This window comes from Nycticebus coucang, chromosome 18 (assembly GCF_027406575.1).
Source record: "Nycticebus coucang isolate mNycCou1 chromosome 18, mNycCou1.pri, whole genome shotgun sequence".
NCBI classification, from domain to species: Eukaryota; Metazoa; Chordata; class Mammalia; order Primates; family Lorisidae; genus Nycticebus; species Nycticebus coucang.
Window position 1 is genome coordinate 79,389,246 of NC_069797.1, and position 20,722 is coordinate 79,409,967.

General features: G+C 54.0%; 2 protein-coding genes across 9 annotated transcripts; both read right to left on the reverse strand.

Annotated features, from left to right (window-relative positions):
* Nucleotides 1-3,508: 3,508 nt before the first annotated feature.
* Nucleotides 3,509-8,534, reverse strand: PYCR1 (pyrroline-5-carboxylate reductase 1). 5 transcript variants are annotated; one of them, XM_053568115.1, is made up of 8 exons: nucleotides 8,498-8,534; nucleotides 7,859-7,968; nucleotides 7,587-7,657; nucleotides 6,746-6,925; nucleotides 6,345-6,566; nucleotides 6,042-6,134; nucleotides 5,737-5,900; nucleotides 3,509-4,251 (listed from the first exon to the last, which is right to left on the reverse strand). In XM_053568115.1, exons 2-8 carry the CDS (start codon nucleotides 7,923-7,925, stop codon nucleotides 4,089-4,091), a joined length of 960 nt encoding a protein of 319 aa, XP_053424090.1. In that variant the 5' UTR covers nucleotides 7,926-7,968; nucleotides 8,498-8,534; the 3' UTR covers nucleotides 3,509-4,088. The 5 variants fall into 5 exon arrangements, with proteins under 5 accessions (XP_053424090.1, XP_053424094.1, XP_053424091.1 ...); XM_053568119.1 differs by lacking the exon at nucleotides 8,498-8,534 and adding an exon at nucleotides 8,331-8,418; XM_053568116.1 differs by lacking the exon at nucleotides 8,498-8,534 and adding an exon at nucleotides 8,090-8,323.
* MYADML2 (myeloid associated differentiation marker like 2) lies at nucleotides 4,130-12,869 on the reverse strand. 4 transcript variants are annotated; one of them, XM_053568121.1, is made up of 2 exons: nucleotides 11,726-12,869; nucleotides 4,130-4,251 (listed from the first exon to the last, which is right to left on the reverse strand). In XM_053568121.1, the coding sequence occupies exon 1, from the start codon at nucleotides 12,687-12,689 to the stop codon at nucleotides 11,766-11,768; it is 924 nt and encodes a 307-aa protein (XP_053424096.1). In that variant the 5' UTR covers nucleotides 12,690-12,869; the 3' UTR covers nucleotides 4,130-4,251; nucleotides 11,726-11,765. The 4 variants fall into 4 exon arrangements, with proteins under 4 accessions (XP_053424096.1, XP_053424097.1, XP_053424098.1 ...); XM_053568122.1 differs by lacking the exon at nucleotides 4,130-4,251 and adding an exon at nucleotides 8,609-8,711; XM_053568123.1 differs by lacking the exon at nucleotides 4,130-4,251 and adding an exon at nucleotides 9,643-10,007.
* Between the last annotated feature and the right edge of the window lie 7,853 nt (nucleotides 12,870-20,722).

Genomic DNA, 20,722 nt, shown 5'->3' on the forward strand with positions numbered 1-20,722 from the left:
CGCTCCACCGCAGGGTGCCGCGGGCAGTGTGGCCTTGGTCTCTGGGAGCTCGCCTGGAGCCCCAATCGGCAGGGCTGGGCGGTGTGTGACCAGGCGGTCAGGGAAGCTAGGCTGATGAAAGAATTGCACCTCTCCTGTCCTGTTTCCTCAGTACTTGCCTAGAATTTGGTTCCCGGCCCACGCGTGTCTCTGTGCTGAGATTAAAAGTTCCCAGAGAAGGGGGTGACCGAGGGACAGAAGGGATATGGGGGATCCACTTTCCATTTCCAACTTCTGGACCTTCTACTCGTCCCTCTTCCATTCTCAGGTGTAAAGCCAGGAAGGGTGTCTCACCCTGCCAGAGTTGTGAGAACACAGATGGAGAGACAGGGACAGGCTATGGGGTCCTCACAGGATTCAGCACCACTGCATGAACCACAAGGTGTGACAGGATTCAGCACCACTGCATGAACCACAAGGTGTGACAGGATTCAGCACCACTGCATGAACCACAAGGTGTGACAGAGGCTAAGCCCACAGCCAGGTTGAAGGCATCACTCCGCAGTCCCTGCCAGGCTCCCAGGACTTATGAGTCGGGGGCACGTTGTCACTCCATGCTGAGGAGGCCTGTGTTTTGTTCTTACTGCTATGTGCCCTGACAGGAGCGGATGACAAGGGCCTTTATCGCCTATCCCTGCCCTAGGTGTCGCACAAGTCTCACAGAGCAGAGGGGTTAACATGCCCCCAGACTGCTACCTATGAAAACAGCAAAGATTGGTCTGAGGCCACAGTGCAGTCCTGTTTTCTGCCTCTCTGGCCCCCACCCGCCTGCACTCCTCTGCTGGGTACTGGCTTGGAGAGCGTCCTGCTTGGTGCCAACCTACAGTCATTCGTGGCTGGGTCGTGAGGGCTGAGTTCATGCAGCAGAGGTGTAGCAGGCCACCAAGAGTCCCGTCAGCACCCTGCTGATGATCTGCCCCTCCACGTCCTCAGTGCCACCCGGAGACATGGGAAATTGGTCCCAGACGTGATGCTTACTAGGCTAACCCACACTCATGTTCCCAGCACCAAAGTGCTCCTGGAAGGACAGACTCTGGCCTCACCCAAATAGTGGAACTACCTGGGAGGCTAATTTGTGTATCTTTCCTGTTGTGCTTTCTTCTGCTCTTGGGAAGGAGTCTCATTCCTCCTCCTTGCTTGGCATGGTTGATGCCCAGGACCAGTGGGAAGAGGACACACCAAGATGCAACCCAGGCCCCTTGGTTGCTCCCTACCCTAGAATCTTCTTTGGGGTGGACAGAGTTCTGCTCACCTGCAGAGAGCAGATGGTGGGTATGTTTGCACATGCAGGGAGAGGAGCTACAGTGCTGAAACAGCTCAAACCACCAGGATGATCTTAAGCTGGTCAAGGGGCAGAGATGGCTCTGGCATGCAAATCCCACCTGTCCCAGAGGCTCCTGCCCGGCTATCCATGCAGTCTGGGACTCTTGTCCCTGGCAACAGTGCTGCAGCCTTGCTTACGCCAAAGCCTGTGAGGCCACTGTAGCAGCTAAAGACTATTCTATTCAGAGGTCTGCAGGTTTGGGGCCAACCTTCTCCCTCCACACTGTCAACCTCCAGCACCAGCTTCAAGAATTGTTCCTTAGGGGCAGCCAGTTAGGCCTGGCTCCTGGTCTGGACTTCTCTACACCTCCAGCCCTCCAGCACCTTGCTTGCTGATGCAGCTAGTGCTCTCCTCCTTCAGGCACCATCCCAACAATCTCCTAGCCCTAGGCCTGCACCCTCCATGGGACTGACCTTACTTAGGACCCTATTGGCTCTTCCTGGAGAGCAGCAGTTCCCAACATGATGCTGCTGGGAAGCTCAGGGTACATATGACTCAGCTGGCAGCCACTTTCAAATGGGGGACCAGCTCTGCTCTCCCTGGTCTCCAGGCAGGCAGATGGGCCATCCCAGGGTGGATATTTCCTTTTCCTGCCTGACTGTTGGCCCTTTTGTTCTGGAGCCAGAGCCTGGCCTACACAAGTGAGAAGAACAGGAGTCAGCCTGGCACAGGGAAGGAATGGCAGAGGTGGGCAGGGCAGGGGCCCCAACCAAGGAGACTAAAGTCTAGGGAAGTTCCAATCAGGAAACTGAGGCAGAGCTGGACCTAGCAGAGGGAGCCAGCTTTTCTGGGCTTCCAGGTCCCACTCTGATAGCAGGATGTACCCCATCTAACTTCACCTACATGTCTAGGTACAATGACCCTCACATGGGGAGAGATCAGGACACTCTCAGCCACCACAGCAGATAGAGATGCAGTCATAGCTGGACGTGATGGCTCACGCCTGTAAGCCTGGCATTCTGGGAGTCCAAGTGGGAGGATCCCTTGAGTTCAAGAGCAACCTGAGCAAGAGAGACCCCTCTTCACAAAAATAGAAAAATTAGCTGGCCATTGTCTCAGGTGCCTAAGTCCCAGCTACTTGGGAGCCTGAAGCAGGATGATCATTTGAACCTGGGAATTTAGAGGTTTCTGGTGAGCTAGGCTGAGCCCAGGAGTTTGAGGTTGCTATGAGGCCACATCACTCTACCCCCGTGACAGAGTGAGACTGTTTTTACATATCAAGCCCTACTTCTGCAGTGGGCCCATAGAGTCTCTGGAAACAAGAGCCTGTAACAAAGTTCCTCAAAACCTCTTCTCAGGAGCTGCCAATCCACTCTCCCAGCCCACAGGAGAGCTCGCTGCAACTCCAGCCCTGCTCAAGTGGGCCTCTAGGAGGGCTAATCTTATGTGTCCACTTGGCTGGGCTGCAGGGTGCCCAGATGTTTAGCCAAACATTATTCCAAGTGTTTCTGCATGACACTGACATTTAAATTGTTAGACTTTACCACTGGATTTGATTAACATTTTAACTGGTATAGCAGATCACCCTCCATAATGTGGGTAAGCCCTGTGCAACCACTATGAAGGCCTGGTCAGACCCCCAGTAAAGCAGACTTTTCCAGCAGACTGCCTTGGGATTCATCTGCAACCCCACTGCTCTGCCCCAGCCCCTTTGCAGATGGAATTTGCCAGTTTCCGTAATCATGTGAACCAATCCCTCATAATCTAACCTGTGTACACATATGTTTGCATATGTGTCCTCTTGGTCCTATCTTTCTGAAGGGGTCCTAATATACCTCCCTAGAGGGTTCCTTCCTCACCAGGAGCATGGCCCAGGCTGGCCTGAACTTGTGAGACATCTGGGAGGATGGAGGATACAGAGGCTGGTGCCCTCCCCACGGAACAGCACGCCAAGCCCAGCCTGCAGGAACAGTTTCCCATCAATAACTAAGACCTGGATGTACCCTGTCCTGGTAGCTCCCCACCTGTCTGCTTACAGGGCGACTCTCAGCCCACTGGCCAGCCTGGCTGCCCTGGGACCTCAGGGCTCTGGGGCATGTGTCGCTGGCTCAGCCTCCAACATCATACCCAACAGCAATCCACCCTCCAGCCGAGGCTGAGGCCTCCCTCCACCCGTGCAAGGAAATCAGGCACTGGAGGCTGGGAACCAATTTATATAGCCTAGGGCTTGGAGGGTAATGACAGCATCCTGCCGGTCAGGTCAGGTCAGGAATGGCCTGAATGCTGGTGACCACCAGAGGTTCATCAGTTATCTGAGGAGCCCTTTTCTCAAAAGTCCAATAGGATCACAGGTCCTTGGCAGCTGATCAAGAGGAACTGTGGTCCCTTGTGCCTGGGACCCTCTGGGCCCCACACAGGAAGAAGAGGCATCTCCCTGAGTGGGGGCAGGAGGGCATGGGGAGGAGCCAAGCTGAAGCCAGGTGACACTGGAGGCAGGGTGGGTGAAGACCCTCCAGGTCACCAGAGCTCCAGAGGGGAGGGGAAGCTGAGTTCAGAGCACCCACCCCTATCCTGGGCTGGCGAACACTGAGAGACATGGAGATTTCCAGTGGGAAATGATGTGCCCCCTCACTGGCTCAGACCCGGCTGATCCCCAAACTAATCAGGGCCATGGGTGGCTAGCCATGTGGGGATCCTGCATGGCCTGGAGACACCCAACATAGGAGCTTTGAGTGAAGAGGAGAGATGAGGAGGTGGAAGCAAGATGGTGGGCAGGCAGGACACATCAGTCCTTTTTGCCTGCTGGGGCCAGGCTACGGGGGAACAGCTTGGTGCAGCCAGAAGGAGACAGAGAGGACTCCACAGGGGAGTCCAGCTTCACCTTGTCCAGGACAGTCTTCTTGATAGCAGCTGATGAAACCTCTTGGTCAGCCATAGACTGCAGCTCCCTGGAGAGGCAGAGAGGAGCTGGTCCATACACTAAGAAAAGGGGGCAAAGCCCACACAGCACCCAGTGCCTACTGGCCCAGAAGGTGCCCGTGCTGTCACCCACTTCAGGACTTTTGCACCTGCTGTCCCCTCTGCCAGCTACTACATCCTTCCTGACATTACACTGGCTCAGTGTCCCCACACCTATCTGTGGTATCCCCAGACCTGAGGCCTCACTGCCTATCTTCCCCTAGGGTCAGGGCAAAGACAGGCTCAGCAGGCTCTTGTGTGCAGTCAGGCAAGGCACTCAGGGGTGTCTGGACTGGAGGGTGGCCATGTGGTGAAGATGCCTTGTCCACCCTGCAGACCTCAATTTGAGACAGCAATTCCCAGCCTAGTCCTGTCTTTGACCAGCTGCAAGATCCTAGGCAAGACACCAAATTCTCTCTCTCCCTGCTCTTTGGTTTTCTTCCAACTCTCACCAAGCTCCCCTTATGCCAGGACATGGCTGTGTGCCTGCTCATCTAATTCATTCAATCCTGGACAAGGCCAGGAAGGTGTTTAGACCAGGCCCACAGAAGGCCCCTAACATGCCTGGCTGCCACACTGGTCCAGCCCCCGCTGGCTTTGACAATGAAACTGTGAAACTGTAGGGGCACAGTGTGTATCCCCAAGGAGGCTGCCAGTCATCTTGTAAACACTCTTTAAAGGACAACGGAAGGTAGTGATGGGCAATGCAAGCTGTGACCTAGGGAACCTTAGGGCTCCCATGTTCAGCCCAGGGCCAGGCCAGAGATCAATAAAAATCTGCTGAGTGGGCCTGGCTCAGTGCCTAATGCCTATAATCCCAGCACTCTGGGAGGCTAAGGCAGGTGGATTGCTGAGCTCAGGAGTTCGTGACCAGCCTCAGCAAGAGTGAGACTCTATCCCTACTAAAATCAGAAAAATTAGCCAGGTATAATGTCAGCTACTTGGGAGGCTGAGGTAAGAAGATCACTTGAGTCCAACAGTTTGAGGTTGCTGTGAGGTGTGATGATCTATGGCACTCTACCCATTCTACCCAGGGTGATAGAGTGAGATTCTGTCAAAGAAAGAAAGAGAGAAAGAGAAAGAGAGAAAAAAAGAAAGGGAGAAAGAAAAAGGCCAAGTATGGTGGTTCATACCTGTAATCCCAGTATTCTGGGAGGCTGAGGCAGGTGGATTGCCTAAGCTCAGGAGTTTGAGATCAGCCTGAATTATAGCAAGACCCTTTCTCTGCAAATAGCCAGGTGTTGTGGCAGGTGCCTAGAGTCCCAGCTACTTGGGAGTCTAGAGGATTATTACTTGAGCCCAAGAGTTAGAGGTTGCTATGAGCTATGATGCCAAAACACTCTACCAAGACCGACAGAGTGAGACTGTCTTAAAAAAATCAATCTGCTGAGTGAATAGCTGAGCAGACCCATAAGACCAAAGGCTATGCCCTACTGGAGCAGGTGGTTGGGCAGTGGGCAGCTATGGGGGCCCACCGGGTACGGATGCAAGAGGCCTCCACGGCATTGATGAGCAGGGAGCGGAAACCACCACTCTCCAGCACATGCAAAGCATGGATTGTGGCCCCTCCAGGAGAGCAGACGTTGTCCTTGAGCTGGCTTGGGTGCTGTTCTGAGGCTAGTAACATCTTGGCAGCCCCCTGCAGTCAGAGAGAGGTTGACAGCTGCAGGTGTCTGCAGGGCAATGCCCCCAACCACTGTAGCACCCATCAGGTCCTACCTACCCGCCCTCAGGGCCCTGCAGGTTGTGGCTTCCCAAGAAGATCAGGAAACAAACTAACCAATAGGGCTTGAGCCCCAAGGCGGACTGCCAGGCGCCGTGGAAGCCCCATCTTCACACCCCCATCAGCCAGGGCATCCAGGGCTGTGAAAGCCTGTGGGGAGAAGGCTCCTGAAGGCTGTCCTGGGCCTCTCTGGGCAGCACCCTTGGGCCTGGAGTATGGGGAGGGGAGGAAAAGGGCAAAGTGCCAGTTCCCAAAGCCCTGCACCCCCCACACCAGTCCTTGGGGGTGGGGAGCAGGGGCAAATATGTGCTGAGGTCCTGGGAAGTGCCCACTGCCACTAGCTGCCCCTATAGTCCTCACATAGGCAGGGCCACTGCCGCTGAGCCCTGTGACAGCATCAATTAGGTCTTCCTCCACCTCTGTGCAGAAGCCCACACTGCCCAGAAGCTGCTCCAGAAGACTGCCATCCTCCACCTGGGCATGTGTGCCCATCGCATACACGGTGGCCCCCTCTCGAACCACAACTGGAGTATTGGTCATGCAGCGGATGACCTTTGGGGCTGGCTGGAACATCTTCAGCTTCTGGAGGAGAAACCAGAGTGTCTTCCTTGGCCTCCATGTGGGGTGTTGCACACTCCCCCAGCTGGAATGTCTGAGTTCTCGTGGTGGGTCAGGGCACCACACCCCTTTCCCAGATGGAGAGAGCCACGGTTCCCACCCACTCTGTAGCACAAGCTCACACTGCCCTCCAGAGAGCCCACCTTCTCGATGGAGCTGATGGTGACGCCAGCCGCGCAGGACACAACAATATGCCTGTCCTGAATGTCGGCACCAATCTCATCCAGGATGAAGGGGATGATGTGTGGCTTCACCGCCAGGAAAAGCACGTCACTGTGCCGCACTGTTTCCTTGTTGTGGGGTGTCAGGTTCACCCCCAGCTTCTGTGGGGATGCCGAAGTGGGCTCAGCTTGCTCCCGTGGCTATCTAGCCCCCCACCAGCGGCAAGCCCAGCATGGAAAACAGCAGAGACTGCTGGGGATGGGTGTGGGCTCAGGCCCCATGAGGCTCTGACCCTCCCCTAACCACCCTTCCCATTCCGAAACCAAGAAGCTTCCTGCTCTGGACTATGTCCCTTTTGCACACAGAAGGAACACTCCATATGCATCACAGCCCTGGCTTGTCCCACCCTGGACTGCAGCCCCCTCAGGCCCCTGCCTCCAGGTGTGAGTGGCGGTGCCAACTGGGAGCCTGCCCCCGCCCTTGGATCTGAAACCCTAAGTGGTCTTGGCATACCAGAGCTGTGTTCAGCCCCAGGTATGCTGTTCGGCCTCCAGTCTGTGGCCCCAGAGAACCCCTGTGGTGACCCTGCTCAAACTTTAATCCCATGCAGGGAATCCCATTCCACACCAACATCCCCCTCCATAGGTAGTACATGCCCACTACTCACAGCTAGAGAGGCAGGGTCTGCTGAACACCCCAGCTGTGGTTCTGGCCTCACTGAGCAAGGCTGCAGCATCCCTATTCCTGTCAGGACATGTGCCCCCACTCTGGCTGGCCATGCAGGAATTTGGCCTTCCTACCTATCCTCCAGCCTGCACCTACCCTGAGGGCGGACACAGTAGCCAGGTCCATGTCTGGGGAGCTGGCCATTATCTTGTGGGCAGCCAGGACGCCTGTAGGGGACAGAGTTCTTCCCTCAAGGCCGGTCTGGCCTCCTTTCCCCCATTCCCAGAAAGGAGAGTGAAGAAAAATCCCACCTTCCCCAGAGTAAAACAACTCACCTAACCACCCCAAACATATGGAACCTACCATTTCCCAAAGGACTGGCCTGTGACCCACACCCCAACTTTAGCACCCACCAGGGCAGGGCCTACCTGCTGCTGTGAAGCCCTTAGCCAGGGCAAAGGCCAGTTGGCCAGCCCCAATGAAGCCCACGCTCATGATGTTCACAGCTCTTAGCGCTGGCACCAGCTCTGCGGGACAGCTGCGGGATGAGACCCGGCCGGGATGAAGAGCACGTTGCGTGGGGTGGGCGGTGCCAGGCTGGCCACTTTTCCCTTTGCTACCCAGCAGCTGCAGCCCGTTAATTGCTCCAGGCTCCCCACCCAAAGCAGCGGTCCCCGGCCTGCTGACGAGGGTCACCAGGGACTCCTCTGGAGGGGTCCAGGCGCCGAAAGGAGGTGTGACCGGTAAGGAGGAAGAGCGCAGCGAGGCCCCCTCACCAGGGGGGCTCCATCCGGGGTTCCCAGCCCGCCCAAACCTCCACCCCGCGCGGACCCGGAGGCGCTCATGCAGCCATGCAGCCTCCGCCCACCATCCCCACGGCCAGGACCCCAGCCCATTTACCCGCGCAGGTCGCCCGGCAGCCGAGACCGCCACGCCTTGCCCGCCACGCGGCACCACGCCCCTAAAGCCCCGCCCCCGCAGCATCGGCCAATCCACAAGCGCGGCCCTGGGCGTCAGCCAATCGGGAGCTAGGGCGGTGCCCCTGGTCGGTTGCATCATCCGCTCACCCCAGTTGGCGTGGTGCCTGTTAAACCTGCCCTCTCTGCGACTCCCCGCTCCCCACCTCTGGATGCGCGCGGGGCTCTGCCTCAGGCTGGGGTACTTGAGCGGTGCCGGCTCTCGCCGGGAATCAATACTTTTTACTGTCTTTCCAGCATTTTCCCAACATTTTATTTTCTTTTTCCTTATTTTGAGAAGGGTCAGCGTTGAAAAATAATTTGCCTGAAAAAACGTTTTTATTTATTTATTTATACTCTACACTGAGTAGAGTGCCGTGCCGTCATCACAGCTCACAGCAACCTCAAACTCCTGAGCTCAAGAGATCCTCCTGTCTCAACCGCCCCAATAGCTAAGACTATAGGCGCCAACCAGACTGGGCTAAGTTTTTCCATTTTTATTTATTTATTTATTTATTTTATTATTATTTTTTAATCTTTCTTTTTTTTTTGCAGTTTTTGGCTGGGGCTGGGTTTGAATCCGCCACCTCCGGCATATGGGGCCGGCGCCCTACCCCTTGGAGCCACAGATGCCTCCAGTTTTTCTATTTTTAGTAGAGATGGAGTCTCCCTCTTGCTGAGGCTGGTCTCTGAACTCCTGAGTTCAAGCAATCCACCTGCATCAGCCTGGCAGAGTGCTGGGATTACAGGCATGAGCCACTGAGCCCAGCCTGTGGGCAAAACATTTAAAATATATTGCTGTGTTGATACTGTTTTTTGTCTTTTTAAAATTTATTTACTGGGTATATGGTGTACCAGGACAGACAGGAAGGAAGGCCCTTCCCAGGTCAAAATTAGGATTGCTAGCATAGTCTAGGCCAGCTTCTCTATCCAGACCCCTTCCTTCCACCTGGTGGTTTCTAGTCTGTGGAGTTTCTTCTCAGAAGGGCACCTTTGAAAGCTGCACAACAACTTGCTGCCATCCTGACCTCCTCTAAACAGGTGCATGATGGTGTCAGGATTCTTGGGGCCCTGAGCACCCAAGAATCCTCTGACAACTTGCCTGCAGTGTCCATGGAGTATTTTGGCTCTTAGAGAGTCTAAAGCTCTGGTCATTTCCCCACGCTCCCAGCCCTCGGGCTGCAGAGTGCTCTGAGGTCCTGTCAGGAGCAGGACTCAGAACAAAGTAAGTGATCATTGCCCCCTACAAGGAAAAAGTGAGCTGTTTTATTTTCTTATTATAAATTATAGTTTACAATTTCAGAGGAGCACATTTCTGCCTCCTGTGTGGAGGCAGATGATTATCCACATGGTGACCACCACCAGGGCTAGGAGCCTGCTCTAACATGACCACCTGGATAGCAGTGAGTTTGGTCCTCACCCAAGTGAGAGGAGTTATAGTAAGTGCTTGTCCAAAATGGACAGTCCTTTGGTCCAGGCTGTGAACTACCCACAGGACCAACTCCGAGGTGAGTATCCTGGCAAGACCTGTGTGGTGTGTCGTCCTCAGCCCTGGGGCCTCCTTGGTTTCCTCCCACTCCTCCATCTCTCAGGACCTTTGAAATTCAGGTTGGGTGGGGTGCTGGAAGCAGAAGGCCACCAGTTAGGAAGAAAGTCCAGGAGGTGGAGACAGATAACTTGTTTTAGAATTTGGGCTAGCAAAGGAAGCAGAGAGCAAGGCAGGGTCCTCCCCAGAGTGTGGGGAGAGTGTATGATCTGTTTGTTCCTTTGTCACCTTGTTAAGTGGTCCCCTCACCTCCATACTCTCAGCCAGTAGGGGCTCTCAGGACACCTGCAAACCCAGCAGCTGCCTGCCCTCACTGGGGATCTGCCATTGAGCCAGAAATACCCATCCCCTCCACACAGAGGATATTAGGCCAGACCCTGTTTGTTGGCTGACCTGAACGTGACCTCTCAGGGGTGGCCACTTGCCTCACATGCATGGCATCAGCACAGGGCCTGGCTTGGAACCCTCACAGCTCATGCTTAGGGTCTGCTGCCCAGGAGGTGCAGCAATGCCTCTGCCCACACCCATGCGTGGGACCCCTAGAGACCTGAAGATGGGAGCAAGTGTTGAGGAGGCAAAATGAGCCAGACTTCCACTCCACCCACCCTGGCCTCGCCCACTCAAGGGCGAGTCACCACCTCAAGGGGCAAGGCCTGACCTTGCCTGCACCTTAGAGCCCAGATACCCACAGAGCAACTTCCCTCTTCGTCTGGGCCCTGTTCTGGGCCCTTAAGCATGCTGGGAGGGTGGCCCAGAAGGTACAAGTGGCCACAGCCCCTCAGTAGGGACTTCTCAGTCAGAACCAAGGTGAAAATCAATGCCAGCATTTATTTCTTGCTCTAGGACTTTGGAGGCAGTCAGTGGACTGGCACAGCTATGATGCAGCCCCACCTGAGGCTTGGGGGTGGCTGGTAGGCCTGTTCCTGGCTTTTCCAGTGTGGGTTCTGGAGCAGAAGAAGCTGGCTGGAGCAGCAGGATGACGCCCTGGACATATGAGTAGAGATGTGCAGTGCCATGGCTTTGACCCAGCACTGCCCAGGCTCCCCAGGCCACGGCTGAAGCTTCTGTGTCACAACCAATGGTGGGCATCCACATAGGGGCTCCAGAACTGGTTGGAACCAGTTCCTCCTCAGCATGCTGTGGTCCTGGCAATGCTGTTGGCCTTTGCAGGGCCTTTGATACCCCTGTGCCACCTCCAGCCTGCTGATCCTCCAGGAGGTAGCCCTGTGTGACCACAGCACAATCCTCCCCCTTCCAATGCCTCCACTGGGACAGGCTCCTTCTGTGAAGCAGGCACAGCCTCTGGGCAGGGCTCTCCTCTCAGGTTCTGGGAGCTGCCCCTTCATGCCTCTCCCTCAGCTGACCTGGTTCTGCTGCTTTCCTTGGTCCCTTTCCACCCTTCCCTACAAGTTTGGAAGTCACTCTTTTTCCAATTTTTGCGTCCAGCCTGAGTGTGATCTCCCATACACTCACAGACAGACACCTGGAGCCTCTTAAATCCTTCTGGCCTCAGTGTTTCCAGCAGCAAAATGAGTTGTGACCACATCTGCTTTAAAACTTCCCACATGTTATGGGGACCAGCACCGAGCCCAGGGAGGGCTGGGATGTGGTGACAGGGAGAGAAAACAAGAGCCATGGGCTTCCAGGGGAGGTGCCATGCCTGCCCTGCCTCTGCCGGAAGTCCGGAAGCGGGTGCATCTCTTGGTGGCACTGCATCTACTCAGAACCCTCTACCACCCTCCTGCTTTCCCCTGATGTCTCAATTCACCCAGGGTCCCCCCGCCCCATAGTACCTGGGCAGAGAGTGGAGGTAGGTGGGCTGCTGCTACCAGGCTACAGGGTAGGCACAAAGCGGATCCTCTGGGAGTAGGCCAGGTCGGCAACGTAGAGGAGTAGGTTGACGTACGTGAAGATGGCCACCACCAGCTGACTGTCCCAGGGGCAGCTACCCCGTGGGCATTCGGGCGGCCGGCTAGGCTCACCATACTTGGGATCAAAACAGAAGACTGGCCAGATCACAGCGGCACTGAGGTACAGAAGCACAGCCAGAAAGGTGTATACCACCACCAGGCGGTCGAAGGGGCAGCCGAGGCCGCCTGTATGGCCCATCACACTCAGGGCTACCACAGCCACCGTGGCCAGGAAGCACAGGCTGTAGACAGCCACACACCACTGGGTGGCCATATAGCGTGTGTAGCGGCTATCATGGACCAGTGCCCCAAAGATGATGCAGGCCACGAAGGCCTGGACAATCTTGAGCAGCCCCGACACCGTGGCCATGTAGCTAGCCACCTGGCCGGGCCGGGCCCTTGTCAGGGCTACCTCAGTAGCATAGGCCAGGAAGAGAAGCCCGGCAAAGACGCTGGCTGCCAGGCGGAAGTTCCTGGCAGCACAGCCGGCGGGCTCAGGCGGGCACTGCCACCGGGTGAAGTACAGCGGGTACACAACTGCAGCTGTGGCGCACAGCAGGGTGGCCAGCATGGCGAAGGCAGCTGTAAAGTTGCCCCAGGAGAGCCGCAGGCAGCTGTGGAGTCTTGTGAATTCGCAGGCCACCACCAGGACAGAGAGGGAGAAGCAGAAGCCCCAGGCAGCCATGCAGAAGGTACCCTGGACGCCTGAGAAGCCTCCCCGGTGCGCCACCAGGCTGAAGGTGGTACAGCCAAAGGCCAGCTGCAGTACTCGGACTGTGCCCACTGGGGATGTCACGGCACCCATGTGCAGGTATGCACCCCCGGGGGGCTCCATCGTGCTGCCCATCTGGCTGGTCACTGAGTCCCTCTGTCCCCTGCAGAGTGGCAGGTGCCGGCAGCCAGCAGCACCAGTGCTGATGGTAGTGACGGTGCAGCAGAGCAGCTTCTCGGCTGCCTATGTGGGGAGCCCCCCCCAGCGCTATAAATAGACAGCTGCTATCAGGGCCCTGGAATAGCGTCCTCGTGCTTGTCCCCATCCTGGACTGATATCTGACCCCCACGTCCCATTGTTCCATGCGGATCCCCCGCCAGGGCCTTTAACCCATTGGCTACCGGCACCACTGGCCTCCTGCAGCACCTGCGCCTGTCAGTCTGGTCAGTTGGCTCCTCAGTGGTGGGGGAGGGGAAATAGTAGAGCGGAGTGTATGGGGTCCCCACTGGGTAACCTCAGTTTCCTGGAGCAGCCTCCAGAGCCATCCACCCATGGGGGACGGAGCACAGGGAGGTCAGTGGCAATAGCTCAGAGCTTGGGACATGCTGGGTTTTCTCTATCATTTATCCCACCCCTTCCTGCAGGCAGTTTGGTCCAGAGCTGGGGAGTTCAGGACCCTGTCACCTATGTCCCTGGAACTCACACAGCTCTGGCCCCTGGGCACAGTGGGGGAGGGAGCAGAAGGTGATGGCCTTGGGACCACCTCAGCGGCTGGGGCCCAGCTGCACTGGGCTTTTAGTTGTTGTTTGGGAATGATCATTAGGGACTTGTCTCTCCTAGGCATGGAAACACCTTGAAAAAACTTAACTCTTCTGTTTTTGAGCAAAAATATGAAGTGTTTGCTTTTTGGGGTTTTTTTGAGACAGAGTCTCACTATGTCGCCCTTGGTAGAGTGCCATGGCATGATAGCTCACAGCCACCTCAAACTCTTGGGCTTGGTAAGAGTAATTCTCTTACCTCAGCCTCCCAAGTAGCTGGGACTACAGGCGCCTGCCACAAGGCCCGGCTATTTTTTTTTTTTTTTGGTTGTAGTTGTTTAGCTGGCCCGGGCCGTGTTTGAACCCACCACCCTCGGCATATGTGACTGGCGCCGAAATCACTGTATTACGGGTGCCGACCTGAAAAAAGGTATTTTTTACTAAAATTAATACATGCTCAGTCCCAATCAATACAGGAAAAAGGAAAAAAAATTGCCTATTGTTCCATCACCTGGATTCAACCACTATTAACACCCTATAGCACCCAACCTTGCAGATACTTCCTGAACTTTCTATTATTTTTATAATTTTTTTTTTTTTGATAGCGTCTTCCTTTGTCACCATCGGTAGAGTGCCATGGCATCACAGCTCACATCAACCTCAAAGTCTTGGGCTCAAGTGATCCTCTTGCCTCAGCCTCTTGAGTAGCTGGGACTATAGGTGCCCAACACAACACCTGGCTATTTTTATTTTATTTATTTATTTATTTATTTTTTTGTGGTTTTTGGCCGGGGCTGGGTTTGAACCCACCACCTCCAGCATATGGGACCGGCGCCCTACTCCTTGAGCCACAGGCACCGCCCCTGGCTATTTTTAGAGAAGGTGTCTTGCTCTTGATCAGGCTGATCTCAAACCTATGAGCTCAGGCAATCCACCTGCCTCAGCCTCCCAGAGTGCTGGGATTACAGGCATAAGCCACGTGCCAGGCCTCTTCCTGAACTTTTTAGTTAGAAAAATTTCAAATCTTCAGAAGCACTGCAGAATAGCGTAGTGAACTCTTTTGTCTCCTTCACCTAGCTCCAAGATCTGTTAGTATTTTGCTGTGTCTGAGCTCTTTCTCCTGCCACCCTGCTAATTAGTTAGTTAATTAAGTCTGCTAATATGACAATTCAACCCTAGATGCTTCCACGGGCATCTCTCAAGACCAAGGCTGTCCCTAGAGAATCTCCACAATGATCTCTTAACACATGGTTAGTATTTGATTTTCTGTGTTCCCAAAATATGTGTAATACCTTTTTCTCAACCAGGATCTCACCAGGCATCATACATTGCACAGGGCTGTTGTGTCCCTCAGAGTACTTTATTCTTGAGCAGCCTCCATCTTCTTCTTCTTCTTTTTTTTTTTTTTTTTGAGACAGAGTCTCCCTCTGTCCCCCAGGCTAGAGTACATTGGTATCACCCTAGCTCATAGCAACCTCAAACTCTTGGGCTCAAGTGATCCTCCTGCCTCAGCCTCCTGAGTAGCTGGAATCACAGGCTCCCACCACAACACCTAGCTAATTTTTCTATTTTTAGTAGAGATAGGGGTCTTGCTCTTGCTTAGGCTAGTTCTGAACTGTTGAGCTCAAGGGATCCTTCCACCTTGGCCTCCCAGCATGCTGAATCACAGACGCAAGCCACCTCACCCAGCCTCCATCTTTTTTTTATATTTTATAGCACTGATTCTTTGCAGAGTCCAGGCTGGTGCCTTTATTTTTCTTTCTTTTTTTTTTTTTTTGATACAGAGTCTCACTTGGTCACTCTGGGTAGAGTGCCATGGCGTCACAGCTCACAGCAACCTCAAATGCTTGGACTCGAGTGATTTTCTTGCCTCGGCCTCCCAAGTAGCTGGGACTACAGGTGCCCAAAACAACACCTGGCTATTTTTAGAGATGAGGTCTTGCTCTGGCTCAGGTTGGTCTCAAACCTGTTAGCTCAGGCAATCCACCTGCCTGGGCCTCCCAGAGTTCTGGGATTACAGGTGTGAGCCCCCATGCCTGCCACAGGCTGGTGCCTGTACAGACTCTTTTGGTGTGTATTGTCTGACTCTTTCTCTTGGTTAAATTCCAACCTTCACACTTCTGGCGGAAAAACCAGATGGGGTGCCACATGTGGCAATGACCTCTGGTTAGGTTGGTGTAACCTTTAAGAGTCACTGTTCAAAAAAAAAAAAAAAAAGATTCACTGTTCCCCAACAGCCTGGGGTCTCAGTGTTCCTTTTATTTTTTACCTACACAATGATTTTTTTTTATTAATATAATGTATGGAAAAAAAAAAGAAAAAGAAAAGTACCTGGAACATAGTTTGATTAACCAATACAGAGGGAACTATTTTCCCTTTTATATAAGAATTCTTAACGCTCATGTGAGAATTTCTCAACCTCTGAAATATCAGGAAAATGAATAATAAAACCAATTAAGTCACAAGTATGGCACCCACAGGGGGTGCTGAGACAAGTCCTTTGGAAAGCTTTTGGGCTTCCTAGAGCAGCCTTCACTCCTAGTTAACAGAGACATTCAGTCAACCAATGATCAGGTGAGGACATTCATAGCAGGGTGACCTGTGATGGCCCACAGCTAAGGCAGCAAATGCGCCCCTCCAGCAGGTTGGGTAAAGGGCAGTGCATTCCACTGGCAGAAAGTAACCAGCCACTGCTCCAGGCCCTCTGGCCCCTGGGATCTTCAGGGCCGTGCAGGCACAGCTCCCTATAAATCCAGTAGGGACCCAGAGCCCAAGCCCTTTTTGTCCACAAAATCATCCCTCTCTTGGTGCCCAGATGTGGTGATAGAGACCAAGGAGACCTGGGAGAGATCTTGGCATGAGGGGAGCTCAGAGATATCAGATAATGTTGGAACGTCTGCCGAGAAATCGAGAAATCGCAGGCATAAGGGCTCTGGGACCACAGTGGACCTGGGGCTGGGGTAGCCCCTGAGAATAAGCCTCCGTCTGAGGTTGTGCTTGGACCTGAAAATGGGCCTAGGAATGGACCTGAAGTTGGGCCTGGACCCAGGAATGGGCCTGAGCTTGGGCCTGGCATGGGGTCTGGGGCAGCAGGGACGCCCTCCTGTGCGCTGTATACTGGGTGCCCCTAGGCCTGGTGGAGGCTGAAATCCATGGTGGCTTCTGCTGCTGGCAAGATTCCTGGGGTGCCGGACAAAAGAGAGCTTGGGAAACCTGGGCTGTGCGGGAACATGGGGCGGCTGCTGCCTGGGGCCTGGGCCCTGGGGCTCCCTGTCCGCGACCTCTGCAGTTCTCTTTGGCCCTGCAGCTCTTGAACCTGCACTTGGTACTCCTGCAGGTTGAGTTATTCTGCCAGGGCTCGGCAGTCCTGATGGTTGGGTTACTTGTTTGTCTCAAAATGTTTTTCTAGCTCCCTCTGCTGTTCTTTGGTGTAGCAGGTGCACTCCCGACGCTGCCTCCTCGGGGTGTCTGAGGGCAGTTGGATGCCCTGGGAATCATTTAGATCTTCCATGCTGCTCCCGCTGTATCCAGAACATTGGTCTCAGTGTTCCTTGATGCTCCCTGTAGCCAACATTCTCCACAAACATGCCCCTTACAGACAGGACTATACTGGTCATCTGTGCTAAGATGTTTGTTTATGATGTTTCCAAAACAGTTCATCTTACATAATATTGTAATAAAGCATTCACATTGGTCTTTAGATCTTCAATCCTCTAAAACAGGCGTCCTCAAACTTTTTAAACAGGGGGCCAATTCACTGTCCCTTAGACCGTTGGAGGGCCGGACTATAGTTTAAAAAAAAAAAACTATGGGGCAGCGCCTGTGGCTCAGTGAGTGGGGCGCCAGCCCCATATGCCGAGGGTGGCAGGTTCGGGCCCAGCCCCGGCCAACTGCAACAAAAAAATAGCCGGGCGTTGTGGCGGGCGCCTGTATTCCCAGCTGCTGGGGAGGCTGAGGCAAGAGAATCGCGTAAGCCCAAGAGTTAGATGTTGCTGTGAGCTGTGTGACGCCACGGCACTCTACCCAAGGGCGGTACTGTGAGACTCTGTCTCTACAAAAACAAACAAACAAACAAAAAAAAAAACTATGAATAAATTCCTATGTACACTGCACATATCTTATTTTGAAGTAAAAAACCAAAACGGGAACAAATACAATCACACCACTTCATGTGGCCCGTGGGCCACAGTTTGAGGACGCCTGCTCTAAAACAATGTCCAGGCACCATCAGATGGGAGGGAGACCAGGCAAGGTCAACCTTCATGGTGTCCACTCGCTCTGCTCACCAGGGGTCCAGCTACCTCTGGGACCCAGGCAGCAGGTTCTACTCCTAGGCAGTGCCATTGTACCCTTAGGAAGGATACTGCACTTTCCCCTTCTAGGACAGATGCTCCCAACAGCAGAAAGGGCCAAGAGGAGCATGAGGCCTCAGGCTGCCTGGGAAGGAAGCTGGTTCTGGCTGCTGCTGGAAGGAAATCCCCTTGCTTGGAGCAAATAGTCTAGTTTGTGTCAATGGATGTGCCGTACTTCAGCCAGAGTTCATGGCTGAGTAAATAAAAACCTGAACCTGGCTACATTTCCGTCGCACTGTCACAGTGCCCTTCAGCCCTGGTAGTGCTTTAAGTTTCTGTTTCTGTCCCCTCTACTCTCCCACCCAAGGGGGCAGATAGTGATGCCTGAAGCATGGAGCTTCCTGAGAATGCCTGGCCTGGCACCACCAGCACTCAGGGTGTCCACAGGGGCTCAGGAGTGGCTGACACAAGTATTCAGGCAGGAGGTGGCTACTGGTGGGAGGCCTACCACAGAAATCATGGCAACATGATAGCCACCCTGGGACCCCCACTGGGCTGCCAGCCTGAGTGGCACAGGGTTCTCTGGGCTCAGTGAAGTCAACCCACATCTATCAGTATCCCAAGAACAGTGCCCAGGCACGTGGACAGCCCTCTGCCCACACCCACTTGGCTCTGCAGAGTGAGGGAGCCATCAGTGTGGCTTGTCCAGGAGAGAGCCATGGCCAGCATGGCCATCCTGGAGGCCTGGGCGGGGCAGTGGGTCCTGCATTAGGATGGGGACTCAGGTCTGATGCCAGACTCAGTAGTAGCTTCTCCAGCTCACTGGAAAGGAAGGTGCCTGCACCGGAAGTCCTCTGTGTTGTCCTTCATATGAGGACATTGAAGACGCTCAGTATGTGGCTGTGGCTCCCACCTGGCACTGGCCACCCCCATACCCTGCAGCAGCACCTGGCTTGTTCTGATCCCCTTCAGTGCTGTGCCCAAGCACCCCCAGGCCCTGGGTAAAGCCTGGACTTCCTCTAACCACCTATTTCCCCCAACTCCTTCCTGCACACAGGTGGATGCCAGGCCACCTTGTTTTCACGGATGAAGATGAGAAAATGATGTGTCAAAGAGGCAGCAATGCCATGTGCCACCGGTCCCCTGGGTGAGCCCCTGGGTGGGGGCCTTGCTGACTCCCTTCCTGAGCGATCATCCATGTCTTCTCTGAAAAGGGGCCTTTTGGGGTTGAAGAACAGACCGTAACAATCTGCTCCCTTTGCCTTGCCATGGAGGCTGAGCCCTCCCATGCTGCCCACACAGAGCGGGGCCCTGACATAGCCTCATCCTCACCCTGTACCCCTCAGGTTACACTCAGCCACGCTGGGAACCAAGGCCAGCTGGGTGGCTGCTTCCAGATTAAACCAGCTGGTGAGGCCCCTGGGAACTTACCACACCCCTGAACATAGGGCACAGTCCAATTCCAGACACCAGCTCCCTGCTGCTCAGTCAGCCGTAATATCTTCTGTCCTCAAGCTGCTGCCAATTTCCCACAACAACAGAAACACAGGGATGGGCAGCTTCTCTCAGAGTGGAAATAGCATAACAGTTTTCAGAGAATTTAGCTGGAAATCACCTAAAGACTCCAGAGTAGGGACTGGACCAGGTGCAGTGGCTCATGCCTACAGTCCTAGCACACAGATCACTTGAGCTCAAGAGTTCAAGACCAGGCTCGGCGCCTGTGGCTCAAGCAGCTAAGGTGCCAGCCACATACACCTGAGCTGGCAGGTTCAAATCCAGCCCAGGCCCACCAAACAACAATGATGGCTGCAACCAAAAAATGGCCAGGCTTTGTGGCGGGCGCCTGTAGTCCCAGCTACTTGGGAGGCAGAGGCAGGAGAATCGCTTGAGCCCAGGAGTTGGAGGTTGCTGTGACCTGTGATGCTCTGGCACTCTACCCAGGGTGACAGCTTGAGGCTCTGTCTCAAAAAAAAAAAGAGTTCAAGACCAGCCTGAACAAGAAACAGACCCCAACTCTACTAAATGTAGAAAAATTGCTGGATGTGGTGGCACCTTTAGTCCCAGCCATTCGGGAGGTTCAGGCAGGAGGATCGCTTGAGCCCAAAAGTCTAAGGTTGCTGTGAGCTATGATGATACCTTGGTACTCTACCCAGGGGCACAGAGCAGACCCTGTCTCAAAATCAGCTGAGTGTGGTGGTGTGTGCCTATAGTCTATTGCGGACCTGTCTCAAACAAAACACAAAACACCAACAGGGACTAGCCAGTGAAGTGCCACGATCTGGGGGGACATCATCTATTGGGTCACATTGCAGAACAGAGCGGCAGGTGTGGGTGGGACTGAGATGCCGTGAAGCTGCTGTGGCTCAGCAGAGGCAGAGACTGGGACAGAAGCCTGGTGTTGGGCAAACAGGAGCATTTGTTTATTCTTTGGACTTCCCAGTGTTTTTCAAGTTTTCTTGGAAAGTATCTGCTTTCTAAACTAGAAAAAAGGAAATTGCTATTATTATTATTATTATTATTATTATTATTATTATTATTATTATTGCTTTAGAAACAGGTGTATTGTTCCCGGGCTGGTCTCGAACTCCTGGGTTTGAGTGATCTGCCTTAGCTTCCCAAGCAAAAGAATGATTTTTTTTTTTTTTGCGGTTTTTGGCTGGGGCTGGGTCTGAACCCGTCACCTCTGACATATGGGGCCAGTGCCCTACTCCTTTGAGCCATAGGTGCCCCCCAAATGAATGATTTTTAAAATTAATTTTTACCGGGTGGCGCCTGTGGCTCAGTCGGTAAGGCGCCGGCCCCATATACCGAGGGTGGCGGGTTCAAGCCCGGCCCCGGCCAAACTGCAACCAAAAAAATAGCCGGGCGTTGTGGCGGGCGCCTGTAGTCCCAGCCACTCGGGAGGCTGAGGCAAGAGAATCGCTTAAGCCCAGGAGTTGGAGGTTGCTGTGAGCTGTATGAGGCCACGGCACTCTACCGAGGGCCATAAAGTGAGACTCTGTCTCTACAAAAAAAAAAAAAAAAAATTAATTTTTACCACTCTTAAAAATAAGTAATTTAAGGCTCGGCGCCTATAACACAGTGGTTAAAGGGGGTGGCAGGGTGGCAGGTTTGAACC